General features: G+C 39.0%; 2 protein-coding genes across 3 annotated transcripts in view; both read right to left on the bottom strand.

The window, feature by feature from the left end:
• The window catches only part of LOC146320292 (corticotropin-releasing factor-binding protein-like), a 118,132-nt gene that overhangs the window by 20,213 nt on the left and 79,283 nt on the right, over positions 1-18,636 (bottom strand). The gene's annotated exons all lie outside the window — the stretch shown is intronic.
• LOC146320293 (homeobox protein orthopedia B-like) lies at positions 9,476-16,113 on the bottom strand. 2 transcript variants are annotated; one of them, XM_084728507.1, is made up of 3 exons: positions 15,231-16,113; positions 14,565-14,959; positions 9,476-10,853 (listed from the first exon to the last, which is right to left on the bottom strand). In XM_084728507.1, the coding sequence occupies exons 1-3, from the start codon at positions 15,304-15,306 to the stop codon at positions 10,350-10,352; spliced, it is 975 nt and encodes a 324-aa protein (XP_084584633.1). In that variant the 5' UTR covers positions 15,307-16,113; the 3' UTR covers positions 9,476-10,349. The 2 variants fall into 2 exon arrangements, with proteins under 2 accessions (XP_084584633.1, XP_084584634.1); XM_084728508.1 differs by having other exon boundaries at positions 15,270-16,111.

Here is an 18,636-nt window from a genome sequence, read left to right as displayed (position 1 = left end):
CTGAGTCTCCCTCTCATGTCTTATTACAATATTTTTGTTTTGTTACACCATTTTCATCTTGTTGCGTCTTTTTGTCTTTTGTCTTATACGTTGTTTTCATCTTGTTAGCTCTTCTATGTCATTTCCATCTTGTGACGTTGCCTGTGTCTTCTTACATCACTTTGGTCTTGTTACATCCGTCCCTTTTATGTTATTCTCTCATCCGTTTAGGTTGAAATTAGTTTTGATGTTGGGAACACGGTGCACAATTACACAAAAATAAAAATGATCAATATTTTCCCCTGAAATACACTAATACTAAAGTAATTAGCCTGTTTTGAAAATGTAGGGGGTAGAAAGTACAGATATTTGTGGTAAAAATTTGCACATAAACATAAAAAGTAGTCAAATAAAGACATACTCAATTAAATCCAGATACATGAAAACTTTGTTAAGTACAGTAACAAAGTTTTTCTACTTAGTTACTTCCCACTGCTTTTATATATATTACCAAAAATGTTAATGAAACTGCTGAACTGCTAAAACTACCTAGTTGTATCATGGTGTGTTGTGAGCAAAGGTTGGCCTCATCTCACCTTTCGGATTTATGGCTTGTAGATTGTGGTTTATTGTTTGGATGAACTTGAGTAATGAGTATCAGATGTCTTGTAAGGTAATTTAGGGGAAAAACCTCAAAAGATACTGCAGTTGTGCTCCTCTGCTCAAGTTGTTTGGCAGTGAAAGGGATTTCAATTTCAAAGATTTCAATGCAATAAGAGACTGAACTGAAAAAGAGTATTATCAAAAATGTTCCAAATTTGTGTGTTGGATTCTAATCCAATTTTCATCTGGTAGTGACATAATTTCTTAAGTGATTAGTCCCTACTATGATGCGACCACAACAATTAACACAAATTAAACCAGTCCTCATGAATTCTGCACAATCCTGCGATTCTGTCCGATCACCTCGAACAAATGCCATACATGTACACTAAATGTTTTTGTATTTCTAATATTTTTTTGGTTGTCACGGGTACTGAAATGAAGTTCGTATTGTGCTGTTCATCAATGCTCTGTGCATTTTTCTATTTTTGCACTTGTTTTGACTGCTCCAAAATGATTTTGCTTCTTTGTCGAATACCCCCCAGGTGCACCTCTTCATTTCCAAATAAAGCATATTTGCTTGTAATTTTTCTAATTCTGGGCCTTTTTGAGTAAAGTTACTTTGAACACTCACAACAGAGTGCGGTTTTATTCTCACCAGAACAAGTTGCCTTTGATGTATAAAGATTCATGCAAAACACTTAAAAACATGAAAAAACTACACAGCCACAACTATCTCTAAAAAAGTCACAGAATTTTGGAGGGGATGATTATTGTTACTCTCAAAATGTATCCAGATGCATAGATTTATACTATAGTCTTTAAAATTTCTCGAGGAAGGGCCGACCTCTTAATGCCTCTATCAGGGCTCAGACTCATGACCTCAGTATTTCTTTAATCCCAGTTATGTACTTATTCGCAACATTTTGTACTTTTAAAATTGTTATATAACGCACTAGACTTTGTGTGTGTCTGTTTGTAGGCAGACATGTACTGTATGCATGCACACATGGCTGTGACTGCATGCGTGAACAGAAATAAAACAGACAAATCCATCAGACGTCCGCTGGGTTTTAGTTTGTATACCACCAGGAGCTCCCATTAACAGAAAATAAATGCTTGACGCCATAAAGCTGACAGTGTCTCATTCATATTGACACTCTGGCTAAATTACACATAAAAGCACTGATAACATCATCATTAAATATTGATTTTAAGGATGGTTGAAACGAAAACACATCCACACATATTCTGCAGACGAGGGAATCTGGATGAGAGTCAGAGCAGATTGAGCAGAGTGGTTAAAAAAGAAAAAGGGCAGCTACGGTAGCTTCTTGTGAGAAAAAGATGGACAGAACAGATGCGGGAGAAGAAGAGGAGAGAGTAAGAGAAGAGGAGAGGGGGTGAAAAGTAGAGGGAGGTAAAGGGTTGGGGGGGGTAGAAAGAGATTTAAGGCTGAGGCTCAGAGCAGATGTTAGTGTTGATGATGATGGATGCAGGTTGTTGAGATGCAGAGTTGTTATCATGAGAGGCACTCGCAGCCTCCTCACAGCACACTTTCCCCCCAGATGTCACTGTGTGTGTGTGTGTGTGTGTGTGTGTGTGTGTGTGTGTGTGTGTGTGTGTGTGTTTGTGTGTGTGTGTTTCACAGCAGTGGAGAGGGAGATGCTGAAATGAGCAAGCCACATGCCCAAATTAGGTTAACACTGAATCTACTTCATCTCTGTTGGTTTTTATGAAGCTGTAGATTGAAAATTCTTTAATTCCAGAAATTTCCTCCTCCATCTAAACTTAGATCAACTGCAAGTGATCACAACAATGAACAGAATGAACGAGATACAACAAAGCAGAGTTTAGACACTGATTGGCCCAGATGAGGCTAACTATCTTTTACACACTTAGCTGCAGACATGGTGAAAAGCAACTTCTTCTGAAGGCCTAAATTGGATTAGTCTGAAGATTTTTCACCTTTGGATCACACCAGAGAGAGGTTACATTTTCTTGCATTAAAGGGACAGTTCAACCAAAGACCCAAAAACATATTTTTCCTCTCACCTATAGTGCAATTTATCCATCATGATAAAAACAAAAGCATCAAAACGCTACGTTAGGTTACGTTATATTACGTGATGTAAGTGACGCAAGTGAAATAAGTTTCAATACAAGTCACATGACACTAGTCACATGACAAACGTAACATTATTCACCTTAAACTTTTAACCAAATTTTGGTTTCACATGCAACATGAACCCCTGTCTCCTGGGTCCTGTGTTTGTCTCCATCCACACCACCTCCTCAAGATGAGAACTTTCTCACACCTGGTGCATCTCTTTCAGCCGTGGGTGCCTTGTGCAGTTTCATGTAGGAACAATTTTCTTTCTACACCTGCCAACCACATCACCAGGTAGAAAAAAGCATGCACCTCCTCATGGATGAGAGACTTGTGACAGTGCAGGATGTAAATATCAATGGTGTTGATTCTGAGTACCGATATGATTTAATAATGCTATTAAAGTTCTTGCACTGACTTTACAAACATGTTTTATTTTCATCAGATGTTCCTCACTTTCTAATTGTAACAAATTCTTGTTGCTTTTTGCTTTTTTTAAACTCTGCATCATGTTTGTTTTTTAGATGTTTTATCAGATTGCTTGTGCTGAAGGAGCTACTTCATAGCGTGGTATTGAGTGTGGTGGTATCGAAATAGTTTTGAGTGTGAATACAAATACATGAGTATACTATATACCCGATACTGGTTTTGGTTTTGGTGCATCCCTCGCTGCGACCTCTCGTCCATGAATAGATACACACATCCTGCTGCACGTTGATAGGGTTGGTGAGTGAAAGAAAACTACTAGAAATTTCTCACCACAAGGTCTATTGATTTTACAAATGTTTTTTTTTTTTTGCTTTGAACACCACAAGCTGAGTGACATCTAGTTCCTTTATATTCAAGAGAAGGCAGACATCTCTGTGGCCGATATCTCCAAAACACGGCAACTCACACAAAGCAATCTAGATGAATAAATAGCACTACAGGCCAGAGAGAAAAGTATTTTAGTGATGCATAAGCATTTGTGTTTTGGGGACGAATTGTGCCTTTAAACCATGTATCACTGGGTTACCACATACATCTCTACAATAATCCAAATTCACCAAAAAGCACACACATTTGCCACACACACATACATAAGCAGCAGGTGGTGTGTGTGTGTGTGAATGGGACATGCTGAGTGGTAACCTGCTCCACACTCTAACCAGATAAAAGGTGCAGGACAGAAACACGTCAGTAATTGATTGCTAATTAGTTCTTTTGTTGTCGTCCATTGTGTCCTGACAGAGCTTTGCCCCAGGCTGTCTATTCACACACAGACTCTCGGGCCTCACAGCAAGGAAATAAGCATAGCCAGTCCATAATGAGACACACTGATGTCACCCCTGCAGGCGACAGAAGCTGCTTTACTCTGTTATTGAACACTTAGATGCAAATACAGAAGACTTGACAGTTGTAAACGGTGGATTCTCTCCAGTGGCGTAAGGAAGTTACAGCAGGGCCCAGTGCATGCTTGTTACTACTCCTCCTGGTCTTTTCTCTATTGTCTTTCCTTACTGTTGCTTTTATATTTGAAAGGCATGACTGCTCGCTCAGTTTAAACTTGTGCTCAGCTCATCAGTCTTGGAAGATTTTGTGCCTAAACTAGCCACCATATAGAGATGTGAACTCCCTCCCTTTCTGGCTTTCTGGAATTATGTCATGAATTACACATGATGTTTGTCAATTTGAAAGATAATTGTAAAAATGAAGAAAGTCACATTTTGTTAAACGTTTTTCATCGTTTAGTTTTATGTGAAACCACTTGGTGAACTACTCGTTTCACACTATACATCACCAACACCAGCATCACTGTCCCTTGTGCTACAAATCAAAGTTGAGTTGGCCTCAACTTTTCTCAGCACTCCAATGACGCGATGACGTCAACCAATCATGTTTTTCTTTTGCCACTTCCACTTACCATCTCCTTGCAAGTCCTGTGCTGTGTATGGACCTGCCCTTCACCAGTTTTATTTAACTCTAACCTTTTTGCATACCATGACATTAACAAAAAAGAATCTTGACAATCTAATTCACTGACTCTACACATAAGCGCACACTAACATCAACAAGTGCTTAAGCAACACTTCACTGGCAACTAGCTGACAATGTAGTGGGCCACATTTGCTCAATTTGTACCTCTGTTGCTGGTGGCGTGAACATACAGTAAGGTCCCATGGTGATCCACCGTAAAGGGGAGGACTTTGTTTCTGTTTGTCTGTGTACTCAAATAGAGACTTGACATTGGACATACATCATTTGGACATCAACATCCATCCATCCAGCCAGCCAGCAGTCATCATTGCATATCTGTATATGACAAAAATACTGAAGAAAATAAGATATTACACATTTAATTGTATCTGTTTTTATAGTTTATATATAGACTTTATAGTTTATGTAGAATAACAAAATATTTTTGTTATATAGAGAGTAATATAATGAAAACCATGACTTTTTGAGGGCATGTAGCACTATAGCATTATGTTTAGTTTGATGTGATCCTTTAAACACAGGAATATTTCTCAGGTGCCAATCTGAATCACTCACAACAGTTTGTTCTCCCCCAAACACATTGTTGGAGTGCCTGCTTACTCTATGGTCCCTCTCACCCAAAGGGCCCCATTGCAACCTCAGTACCTTCACTGTCTATATTTACGCCTCTGACTCTCAGACAGAAACACATCCATGCAAGTCTCATCCCATGATCCACGATGAGGTGATAAATGTCCCCTCATAACTGTCCAGCTGCAGCAGCTGCATCCTGCTTTACAGTATGTGTTGCAGCAGACTATGTGCCATTTCCACTGAGTTGCTATACCCACATCTCTCTCCCTCTCTCATCAGTGCATGAGAAATTACCTAATGAGGAATGGGTCGCACATTTCCACAAACTCATTAACCCGCGAGCGAGTGAGACTAATTGCAGCGTTTGGGTAATGTGATTTCACATCTGTTACTGCAGCCCAGGACACAGTAGTCAGCACAGGGCTGGATCTGGTGGGCTGAGCCACACATAGAGCTAGATGTACCAGAACTGCATGCGCATACACACACACTCAGTTAGGAGGCTGACACCGCTGCAGCTCCAGCCTGGATGGGTGGAGCAGCAGTCAGTTTGGCTGTGGTTATAACGTTTGATCAACTGTTGTCACGCAATATCTTGTAATTACATGCCTCTGCAGGGTAGGTGGGCCACCTGCATTCATTCTGGAAAAAAAAAAAGATAGACCACAGCAAGTCCAGAGCTGGGATGGGTGTAGGTATACAGTAAAATAATACAAATAAACATTTGAGTTAGTGACCATCATAAATCAAGCAGTCATTAAAGTAAGCAATAATGCTATTAAAGATCCAGTATGTAAGATTTATGAGGATTTACTAGGATGTTTTCATTAATGCATAACCACCTGAAAGTAAGAACAGTTATGTTTTTGTTACCTTAGAATGAGTCATTTATATCTATAGAGGGAGCAGGTCCTCTTCCACAGAATCCACCATATTGCTTCACAATGTTTCTACATAGCCCAGAACAGGACAACCCAAACACTGACTCTAAATATGGCCTTTTGCACACAGGTTTGCAGCCACCATAGTTTCTCCTATGTGTTTGGAAGGGGAGGGTGAGAGCAATTGTTTACAATCTCCAAAAGGGCAGAAACTACAGATTATTACTGGTGATCAATCTGTTGATTATTTTCTCGATTAATCAATTAGTTGTTTGGTCTATTAATGTCAGAAAATGGTAAATAAATAAATAAATTAATTAATTAAAAAAAAAATTTAAAAAAAAATTCCAAAGCCCAAAATGATCAAGTCTTCAAATGTATTTTTTTGGCCCACAATAACAACAACAACAACAACAACAACAACAACAACAACAATGAAATCAGTTTACTGTCACAGAGGATTAAAGAAATAAGCAAATATTCACATTTAAGTATCTAGAATCAGAGAATTTTGACTTTTTTTCTTTAAAAAATTACTCAAACTAATTAATTGATTATCAAACTGGTTGCTAACTAATTTGATAATTGATTAATCGTTTCAGCTCTAATCTGCCACTATCACTGGTCCTTTAATTTGTGTTTTTTCTCTTTCTGTTTCTCAGAAGATGTCCATTTATTTTGAAATTTATAACATCATATTGAGATGGTTTGCAAACTGTATTCCACAAATAAACAGGTTTAACATCCATTTCCATAACAGGTTCAAACTGATACTGGTTTACACCATTGTTCAATAAACAACTGATACTATTCAGACGTTTTCCTATAAATTCACTGTGCCTTGTCTATAAATTAACCAATAAAAAAAATTAAAAGGTTTCGTTACTTGCTTTGCTGCAATTAGTCTTTCTTCCACTTAGTACAATAAGACACAGTGTCCTGGTCATTGTATCAATCTGTAAATGTAATCACATAGTGATCCTGTGCTGTGCTGCTGCAAGGCACACTTGTAAATAGCTTGGAAAATAATTGTTTTTTATTGTATGTTAGAAAACTCCAGGCTATTTCATTCAAGCTAATTGCGTATAACGGAAAGTAGGGTTACACATACACAAACACACACGCACAAATGTGAATGCACAGAGAGGAATAAATTATTTTTTCAGGGTCTTGACTTGGGTTGGTATTTTCAATAATTCACTAAATTACTGCAAACAAATTTATGTTAATAGAAAAGGTGGGAACCAACTGTTTAATATGGGAAAAGTAATATACTTTTGTTAATTATGATTAATCCTTTGTTTAACCCCCCTGCATTGTTACAGAAACTCCAATTATAAGTTTACAGGCAGTGGGACTGCTTATGGTAATGCCATATCTCATCAATTACCGTCCCGTGACCGTAAATTGGCCTCAGCGCTGACAACGAGATGAGGTTAACACGCTGATTAATTTGAGCTGCTGTGATTTCAGGCTCAAGTTGACACTTATAATCTTTGACACAGACAGTGAGGTCCGCTCACTTTCATAATGGAAAAATTTTATTTACTTCTTCTCTCTGAGCGGAGTTTATACACACTACAATCTCACACATCAGGATAATTTGAAATTAAAGTAACGCAAACAAGGTGAGAGCTTTGCTTATTAGACATTTGATGGGCAAGTAATGAGGAATTTTAAATAAATGTCAAATGATCAAGAGGTGTAAAGGCTAAACTGTTTAATACTGATTATCTGTATTTTTTATTTTTGTTAGTATGACACGCAGGTAATGTAGTAAACACTACACTGCACGCTAGGCCCAATAATAATTCAGAAGTAATGAAAACATGTCAGTTTACCAACTTCAGGATCACAGTGTGTCAGTTTAGATTCAGAAATGTCTCAGAGGATTGTGTTTGTCCATTGCTTTAAAACATGTATTATATTAATATTATGAATACTATTGCCAATTTAGCTGCCAACACAGAAAGAATGGGCTAATATGATATGCAAAAATACAAAAACTATTATATGCATTTTTTCCACTTCTTATTTGCCTTGAAAAGGCTCGGATCAACACGTTTTATTATCTATTTATCTAATTGAATTTTTGCTCATCGTGTGTTGAGTTTGATGGAGTGCTGACTGATAGGTGCGAGACAGCTCCCTCCATAAAACAGCTGTTTGCGCTGCATAAGAAGGCTGAAGTACGTCAGTGAGCACGTTACCGATAATTTGTTCGAGGACAAACAGTCGTGCACCATTTTGAGCATCTCTTATAGATTTGCCTGAGGTTTATTACTGCAATTAAGTTCAATTAAGACAACGTGAAGCCGGTCTCTGTGAGAGACCAAGTGGAGGTCTGTCAGTGTTTTCTTTGGGTCTACCTGCCCCATAGTGCCCTCGCAGATGTAGAGCAGCAAAAAAGACAAAAATTAGCGACACCTACCAGCCAACTGCTGGAAAAATATGTCAGTAGCTGGTAGATTTGCCTCACTGACAATCTAAAAAAAGGGCCTGAACATTCACTAGACATTTGGCCAAGAGACAAAAGTGTTGATTTTGCACTCTGAATGAAGACAGAAACGTGTGTGAGAGACACACCGTTAATTCCTTAAATTGTGTCAATAATAGGCTAGTGTGAAAGCTAGCCTAGTGATTCTGCCTGGATAGACTTAATAAACTAGTTTTGGCTATGTGGTCTAAATTCTGTATGAACAGCTATTTGGCAACTATAGCAAATCAAAGTGTTGCCACCATGTTGCTCCTAACCTGCAAGGATTACAACCTGTATCTGTGGCTCAGATTAGTCTATTAATAGTGTTATTGAAATATGGTGGAATTCCAGCTGCCATAATATTTCTGCAGCATTTCTACGAGAACTGGACAGACTTGTAGTTTCTCCTCTGTTTTTTTTTTCTATAATAACCCCATTTAGATCTTTCTTTACAAGAAGTTTGGTTTTACTGCAACTAATCGATTGCGTCATTTCTGCTTGGCAAGTGTAAGATCATAGCAGACACCTTTAGCCCGAAAATAAAAGCCGTAGAAAGTATAAGCTGGTATAGAAACAAACAGAGGCCTGTGATTCCTCCTCTTTAGTTACAGTCCATCCAGTCCGCTCAGTGGGATGACCGTCATGGTTAAAAGCAATGACCGTCACATCACAGCACTGACATCTTTACCGCTGCTGCTGTCTGCCACCATGGGACCAGTCACCCTTCAGAAACCCTTTAACCCTGTCATCTCCTCAAACACTGTAAAAAAAAAAAATACATAAAAGATATTACTTATATAAGGGTGGCAATAGTGGGACTCAGTGTCTGAAGGAATTTGTGCAAAATAGTCATTTTAATGGAGACATGAATCATTCTTGTTTTGACATTCTTGAAAATTACTTTTATTTGTTTCTTCATCTTAAATTGGTACAAACCCGTCAATGAGGTGCATTTCGATGTAAGATCAAACATTTAAGAAATGTGTCAAGTAATAGCACATACAATAAGTTAAAACATGTCACAAAAAAGACCAGCGGGTACATAGCAAGAATGTTTTATCTACACAAAACATCCTAAAACAGAGTCGGCCTACTGAAAGATCTTTGTGTTTCTTTTTTTCCTCTTTAGATTCGGTGCTCCCGTCTCATGCAGACGAGACCGGGGTCGCCTAACAAAAGCCAATCTGAGTGAGTGGGCGCCATTTACTCCTGAAATGATCCAAGCGTTTAAATCCACATGCACAGAGCATGCCTGAGACCCAGTTCAATAGGCCCACGTACAGAATGGTGCGTGTGTGATAGGCTGTTACCAAAAATCTTATACCCAATCTTATTATAAATAACCGTTTGACATAACACAACTTCACCTGAACACAATAACATGTGTGCGTAAAGACGCACTCAGTGAAAACGTAAATACGACGATTGTTCGGCTCCCAGTAGTCAGGGCCTATAGTCTAGAGATAATTACAATAGTATTTATCATCAATAGTCGATAAAATCCTTTTGAATTAACAAGATAAATAACCCCAAACCCAAGTTATTTTTTTTCTTCCATGTGTCCATAATGTTGTCCTTCTCTTTTTGTCTTTATGTCTGGATGATGTCACACACAGTTTCCATTTTCTCACATTTCAGGCCTGATTAGCTTCTCTCGTTTTGATTTAAATAGCGGGAATAAAAACAGAAAAAGAGCCGCAGTTTGGGGCTGGGAGAGGGACTTTTGGAGGTTTTTTTTGAAAAGTCACTAAGTGAAACTCATGGACACTGTGTGCTCCAGCGCTTTGCGCCGCAGTGACGCGATGCTTGTCCCTCTCCACATGTCACTGTCCGGGGAACTACACAGCTGCGGGGAGCCCGTTACGTTCGTGGGGCCGGAGAGAGAGGCCGACATTCCGGGGAAAGGCGACTGGTAGAGGTGGGACTGCAGCCCGGAGCCGTTGGAGGACAGGCCGTTGGAGAGACCCATGGAGTTTGGGGGCGGGCCCGGACCCAGACTGCACTGTGACAGGGACTGTGGCATGCCCGGCTGGCGGCCCAGGGCCGGCGGGAGCTGCAGCTGGGACACCCCCGGCATCCCCGTGGCCCAGCGAGAGTCGTTGGCGTGGAAGGAGCACAGGCTGTTCTCCATGGCGGCCGCGGCAGAGAACTGTGGCAGGCCCGGTGTGGGGAGCAGCGTCCCCGGGGCGCGGAACACATTGGTGGTCTTCTTCCTCTTCTTCCACTTAGCACGTCTGTTCTGGAACCAAACCTGCGAGCAAAGAGACAGGACCGTGAGACACCAGGAGGACAGACTGGGAGACACGTGTCTGGCGCATTATTAGTTTATATTACACTGTGATGAGGACAGCAACTGGATGCTCAAAGCATATCCCACTATAACCATGGGAGAAAAACAATATTTCGCACAATCATCTCACTAAGACAAACGTTAATGTCTATAAAATATCAGTACATCAAAAGTAATACTGTTATAGTGTCACTGAGCAACACAAATTATCAACCAGCCATGAGGTGTGGTTTGGATCTGATGCTGTACCGTCTAACCACTGGAGCAAACAAAATTAACATGACATAAATGAATATCTATTAATTTGATTTTTAATTTATTATACTCTAAAAGTATGATGAGAAATCTAAGTTTTTGGTTTTGTACTGTTGTGTATTGATATTGACATAATCTGCATTATTTATTTAGCTATGGAGACACAAGGAAGGATAGGTGGGTGGAGGGATTCATGATATGAAAATGTCCTCATGTCTCATAACTTTCATGTAACGGCATGTATGGACACAAATATCAGGAAAAAAAACTGACCTTCTCAAATAAAATGGGAAAATAAAATTAAGGAAAAAATAACCTCTGGAGAAAGTGACTCACAAATTAAGGAATATAGAAGATGTGTTTGAGAAAAGGTGGAGGGATTATAAAAATATCATCAAAGTGGGCAACATGACTGTGTAACTGCACTCCATGTAGACAGCATGCAACCAGCCACGTTTATATATATATATATATATATATATATATATATATATATATATATATATATATATATATATATATATATATATATATATACATATATATAGGTATTAATATGTACATGTATGGGTATGAATACATATATTAATGTTAATGTGTTTTTAGGATTGTGTGCATTGTCCAACCTGTCTCTCATATTTCCCTTTTCTTTTTTCTTTTTACTTTCTTTTTGCTTGTTTAATTTAAAAATGTGATACAAAATTTTCATTATTATGAACTGTAAATTTGGAAGCAAATTAGTTTAGGTAAACGAAAATGTACACCTGCAATTACTAATTATCAGAGTATATTTACTTCCCCCCAGTCTTAACAGGCAGGGAGTGTTTCAGGTAGTGCTGTCTGATAGCAAGTGTAATCTATTAGTCAGCTGCATTAATAGAGCTTAAATAACTAAAAATCCTCTTAAAAGCTGTTTGAAAACACACCAGAAAGATAACTGATTGTTGAATCGTCAAATACCGACGTTTTGGGCTGGTAAAACGTCTTGAGCACAGCACAATAATAATAACATAACAGGGTGCGGACAGACAGCGGTGTCTGCGGATGAACATGCCGCCACACACACGTGGTGGGTTGTGGGTGATGATTGAGAGCGATTAATTTTGTATGGGTCTTGTTATTATATTGTTTTGGGGGGAAAAACTGAATAGTTTGCCTTTAAACGACTATTTTGTAAATACCAGTCTTAATGTCAACATAATATAAAATAAGATATGATTTTTATAATACCGAAGGAAATCTATGTGCTGCAACCTAAAAATAAAACCAATATAAAGTGAAATATAAAGTGAAATATAAAATATAAAGCGTGCAAGGAGTAAATGCATTAAAACATATTATTTCGTGTTCCTGAAACACTAAGGATAAAACTGAAACAGTCAAAATGCAGGATTGCGGATTTAATTGTAAATAAAATACAACACAGAAGACTCTGTTTATAAAAACGCAGCCGTCGCAGAGGTTTTTTATTACTGCTGTTCCGCAGCAGTGAGCTGAACAATTTATCTTCCTAACATCTTATTTACAAGCAGATTAACTGAAAATTGCCCTAAATATTGTGAGGGCTTCAATACAAATGGCCTCGTATTACTGTACACAATCTAAAATAAAAATCTGCTCATCCACACGCGCGCAAACACACCGAGGCCACACTATATACGTTTTTTTTTTTTTTTTTTAAAGTCGTGCTTTATAAAGATTTCATCATCTTCGGCCGTGATTAATGCTCGCTGGAGGCCGTGAGTCGATGCCTCCGTATTAAAAGTGAAATCTCGCTCTCATTCCGTTCAGCCATCCGTGAAACGTCGCCCAAACCCATTACACTCGGGGGGAAAGAAAATGCAATTTCTCATTCCATTAAAAAAGTACAATATATTCTTGAGTCCTATTAAGACGTCGCTGATAGAGCATTTTAAAGGAGAGGCTGTGGTGGAGGCATCATCACGCCCTCTGAAGGCTGCACCACCTGCACGGCCTGCGACAATGTTTACCAACACCGAGAACCAACCTGCACCGAGTGGTGAGGATCCTGAACTCCAGATATAGAACATAAAGGACTGATTATTAAGGTGACTAATGATTAGACTGGTTTTATTGCTTTCAGTGGGATCATTTGCATGAATTTCACATCACTGGTTAATAACCCGTTCACTGTTATAAATAAGACTGAAATTGGTTGATAATGTGTTTGGTTTATTAGAGCTGAGCTGGTGTGTTCCTGCGTGCTTGTTCAAAAATATGTCACAGCCAATTTAAATTGTTTTGATATATTTACATGTTCAGATTTACAAATATATATATATATGTGTGTGTGTGTGTGTGTGTGTGTGTGTGTGTGTGTGTGTGTGTGTATACATTTTTAAATGTCAAAAAATATGCGCAACACATTCCTTCACTAATAATTTAATAAAATTTAAAAAAAGAAAGAGAAAAAAGAAAGAGAGGAGTCTTATTTTGAAAAGGAAATTCTTAGAGATCTACTGGAATATTTTGGTAAGGGTAACTCCTTATTTGTAAGGTAAAATTATAGAAAAATAATTATGAATGGTTTAATAAAACAAATACAATATTATGCAGTTGCTGCAGATCCAAATTTTAAAATTGTATGGAAACACACACACCCAATTTAAATATTTCTAAAGTCACTCAGCACAGGTGGTGTTAAACAATATTTTTTTCTGAATATTTTGGACTTGTTGTGCACCGTTTCCCTCGTCGTTATTTGCAGGTGAGGAATATTGCAGCACCTTGGACAGAGCCCTGTGTCTATTAGATGGTTCACGGTTTCTTAAAATTAAATCTCGCTCACCACCAGGCTCAATATTAACAAATTAGGGGTATTTGAATAATATAATTCAATTAAAAGACATTTAATTCAATCAAAAGAGGCTTGAGTCTGTATATTTTCTGAAACAACTGCTACTGGAGTACCAGAACCAACGAATTTACCTCTCATTTTTAAGCAGACTTGTACCACGCAGCAGAATACAGCGCTGTATATAAACATAAAAAATAAAATAGTTTTAAGTGCTTCTATCACTTCAGTAACAATCTTCACAACAGTGCACCTTAAGTTATGTTATGATGTAACTTATACTGCACCAGTGGTGACAATTCCCCTTGATAGCTTTGATATTCGCAGCATTTGCACCCTAATTTTAACAGCTAATGGGCAAAATATTTCAAAGGAAGAATGACAAATAACTGAAAACACAATATGGCAAATGAAAATGATTTGAAGTCCACAGAGGGAACATTTTTCCTGAATCATCTGATATGAATCCAGCCTACTGCTCACTGCCCCTCGAGATTGAAAGGATTTTTTGACATTTATACGATGCTGAAAACCCAAAACCTGGACCCAACGCCACACCCCGTCACCTCCTGTAAAATCCTCCACATCGCACAAGTGTTTACCTGAACTCTGGACTCGGTGAGGCCGATCCTCAGCGCCAGCTCCTCCCTCATGAAGATGTCTGGGTAGTGGGTTTTGGCGAAGCTGCGCTCCAGTTCGTTGAGCTGCGCCGGCGTGAAGCGCGTCCTGTGCCGCTTCTGTTTCTGCTGGCTGGAGGTTTGACCGGAGCTCTGCTGCGGCTGCTGCTGCTGCTTCTCCTGCTCCTTCCCGTTCACCGGCATGCCAGCCGAGTTGGATCCCACGGTGGCGATGTCTTCTCCGGGTAGGAGAGTGGTTCCCTCCACAGAGTCTGAACCAGGGGCCATGTCTCCCGGATGCCCCTGGTCTGGCACGCCACCACCCAGCCGACACTTGAGAGCCTCTCGGTGTCCGAGCAACTCTGCAGCATCCTTCATCCCTGAGAGGATGAGGAGGAGAGTGAATACATGGCAGCATCTTTAAATGAGAGTCACATGAAATAGCTACGGTAGATTTATTTAAAGAATATAACAAATAAACTCAGTGTAGTCGTAATTTTACACCATCATTTTTGCTGTCAGATCATTCTTGATAATTTACTGTAAAGAACTGCTTCGAGCAACAATAAACCACTTAGCTGTTAACACAATTAACTACACAGTCTATCTATCTATCACTTCATAAGGTGGAACAAGAAGTTGAAATCTTACACTGGAGTTTAGGGCCGGAGTTTAGTGATGATAACTCACCGAGCCGAGCATCCAGGAGGTCGGCGTGAGAAAGCATCGCGTACCGCTCCAGGGTGAAATGCGCTCCAAAAAAATCCTACAACTTTGGGTTCAATTTAAAAAGTATATATGGTCTAAATGAACGAAAATTCGGTTTGTGGTTAAAAAAGGAGGTCCCTTGCATTATAATGTCCTTTAGAGCGACGGGGAGGCGCTTATTAGTTGAAAGAACCCGTGAGCTTCCTCAAATAAGAGCCAATCAGAGCGGGAGCTGGGAAATGTCAGCGACGTGACTCCCCCTCTTCTTCTTCTCTCTTTTTTTCTTACACGCGTACGCACGCAAGCGCACAGACCCAAACGCGCACGATTCAACGCTACAATTCAATTCAATCCTCTGCCATTCCGTCCTCTGATTTATTAGCTTTTCATGCTTAAATTATTCCACGTTAAACATCTTAATGTGTTTGTTTAATCTCATATCGCCATGACATGACTCCTGTTTGTAGACAGATATACGTGTAAAATACTAGAAGGCTTGTTTTATTTTGCTTCTGGAGCATCTTACAGCTGTTTGAGCCAGAAAATGTATCGCCATTAAATAATTAGCCATATGAAAATCTCAATTTTCAAATCAGTGGACTGTGGCAATTAGCCTGCTTACAAACAGTGAGCAGAAAGGGAGGATTCGTTTCACAAATTAACGAGAAAATCTATAAATTAAAGCAATTTTCAAGCTGATTACTTTCTGTATATTTATAAAACATACTGTGTTTTTATGCTATTGAGAGGGTTAGCAGACTGAGTATATTCTACATGTATCAATGTAATTTATTATCATTATACAACACAGGGTTGGACAACGAAACTGGACTACACAAATATAATACAGATAATTATTTAACTTCCGACTAAAATATGATCAAAATGAATGAATGAATGAAGTACAGATCACAGAGTGGACTTGGGCCCTAAAAGAACAAAATGTAGGAGATGTGAAGCCTTATAACCCCTGAGCCCCACTTCCCTCCCGTCCTTGGATCACAAACAAAACTAATATCGCTCCCATTCCCCCATGGCAGGTGATTTGTGGAGACAAATCGAGGAAATAAATAAATAAACGAGTACAGATGGATTTAAGCTCTGTTAGTGATCGGCCGCTTTAACTCCCATCGACTTTTCATCAAGGCGGGCGCAATTAAAGGTATTTAGGCCTGTTTGGTTCAAACAGAATCAGACGTGGTGGACCCTAAACGATTGTGCCCCTTTAGCAGGGGTCCATAAGTAGGTCTATTATACAATTAACAGGACAGCCATTGATCTGCGCTCCGCTCTCACTCCTCCAGACAGTGGTGCTGGTTAGAGAGGGCTTTTGGCAGATGTCAGGGTGAGTCCGCTGAATAGACCACCGCCTGGGACTAAATGGGTTTCTTTGCAGCCGCACAAAGGAGGCGTCCGAGCGAGGACTCCTCTCTCTCCTCCTCCTCCTCCTCCTCCTCCTCCTGCACCTCCACACAGGCAGCTCATCTTTTATGCTCCTCAACCGCAATCTGCCGGGACGCAGGGAAGTAGCCTATATGTGGCACAGCGTGAAAACTTTAGGAAATGGACTGGTGCATGGTCCACTGAGATGAGGAAAGCTGTGACCAGCTCCCGAAGGTTCAGGAGAAGCAATCAGCAGCAGCAGCAGCAGCAGCAGAGGCTCGACTCGTTTGATTCAGACGTGTAAACCAGGAGAGAGGAGAGGAGGAGAGGGACTGTCTGTGCTGGGAGTTTGTAAGGCCAAGCCTGCGTTTGTGAAGGGCTTGAGCCTGCAGAGACAGACGGTCTGTATGCTCTGGAAGCTGTTTGATTTCCACTTAGTGTAAGCATGAAGACAACTGAGGGAACAGAACATAAATACATAAATAAATACATGAAAACTGAATTGTTGAAATGAACTCAGCCCTAGAAGGTAATCTTTATTTGTCTTTCTGCTTTTTTTTGTTAAAAAACAGCCCTTGTTACATGACATGTAGCTTAATATGTAAATTATATAATAATTATTATTGCAATGATTTATGACAAGTTTATGTAAATTAGGTAGATGTAATATTACATTATAACCATTTAATTCTACTCTTGTATTATTTTAAGTCCATTATTCGATTTATTGATTAATTATTAATTTAATGTAGATTCTAGTATGATATAATAATAAACGTGTATATTACCACTACTACTACTTATTATTATTATTATTATTATTATTATTATTATTATTATTATTATTATTATTATTAGCATTGAACAAGTAGTCATTTTTCTATTTCCTGTTTTTTTCTCTACAGAAAATAAATACATAAATAAATAAATAGAGAATATAAATAACAATACAGCTATTGGCTGAACAACTATGTTAATAATATTCAAATAAGTAATAATCACTATACCAGTAGTCAAAATAATCTGATCTGATCAAATTTATTTATAAAGTATATTTAAAAACATCTAAGATGACTAAAGGGCTGTACAATGCAGTAATAGGAGCTAAATATTAGAACAGAAAAATATCAGTAGAGATAACGTAAAAATACCACACCATACATAAATAATAAATGTATATTGGATTATTATTTTAGCCTTTAAGAGAAATTCTAAATCATTAATCTGGACGCCAAGTTTGCATAGGATAAGGCAGGTGTAAAAATCTAAAGGTTGTAGTTCTTTCTAACTGGAGACCTACATGATAAATATTGATATTGTGGTGTGTTGCAGTGAAATCAGCCCCCGGATAGCAGATATATCCCCTCAGCTGTCCGCTCCTCAGCCTGTAACTTATTGCTGTAATAAGAGGAACCCACTTGAAATGGGTCTATGTCTCACTCAGCCTCTCTAACTGGACCGCATCAATCTTCCCCAGTAAAAACACACTCACATACAATCCTCCCGGGTTAATGCGGCGCATCTGAGTGCGGAACGGCTGTTTACACGCGAGGAGACACTTTTAATGGAAGCGCACCAAAAACAAATGCAATTTTGTAGAGCAATTTCAAAGATCAAGAATTCCGTGTCCAGCCTCTCCGCGCTTTTTTAGCAATCAAACTGCGTTAAATCCATTGCTCATATGGGCCTGTGCAGAACACGTTAAAACAATACCAGTAACAGAAGACAGAAGACAGATGCAGCAGGGATAAGATCCTTTACACCACAGCCACACTGTAACATGGACCAGTAGGTGAACTGGGGTTTCAGGCCTATTTCAGGCATCTGCATTCACTCAGTTATAGAAATCTAAAAGGAAAATCGATTTTCCAATCTGCTCCCTAACAAATCGCACAGTAGTTTTGTGCAGGTGATTTGATGACAGTCGGAGGAATAAAGAAGCGGACCAATAAGTGCGTTGCATCCG

Source organism: Lutjanus erythropterus, chromosome 10 (genome assembly GCF_056507025.1).
Source record: "Lutjanus erythropterus isolate fLutEry1 chromosome 10, fLutEry1.hap2, whole genome shotgun sequence".
Classification (NCBI taxonomy): domain Eukaryota; kingdom Metazoa; phylum Chordata; class Actinopteri; order Lutjaniformes; family Lutjanidae; genus Lutjanus; species Lutjanus erythropterus.
This window is presented reverse-complemented; position numbering and strand designations above follow the sequence as displayed.

Bases quoted from the DNA above. Each gene is read 5' to 3' on its own strand.
- LOC146320293 (XM_084728507.1), bottom strand. From the start codon at position 15,306: ATGCTTTCTCACGCCGACCTCCTGGATGCTCGGCTCGGTGAGTTATCA. The intron at 14,960-15,230 runs GTAAGATTTCAA...TCATCCTCTCAG, and splicing joins CTCCGGCCCTAAACTCCAGT to GGATGAAGGATGCTGCAGAG. The intron at 10,854-14,564 runs GTAAACACTTGT...CTTTGCTCGCAG, and splicing joins TCACCGAGTCCAGAGTTCAG to GTTTGGTTCCAGAACAGACG.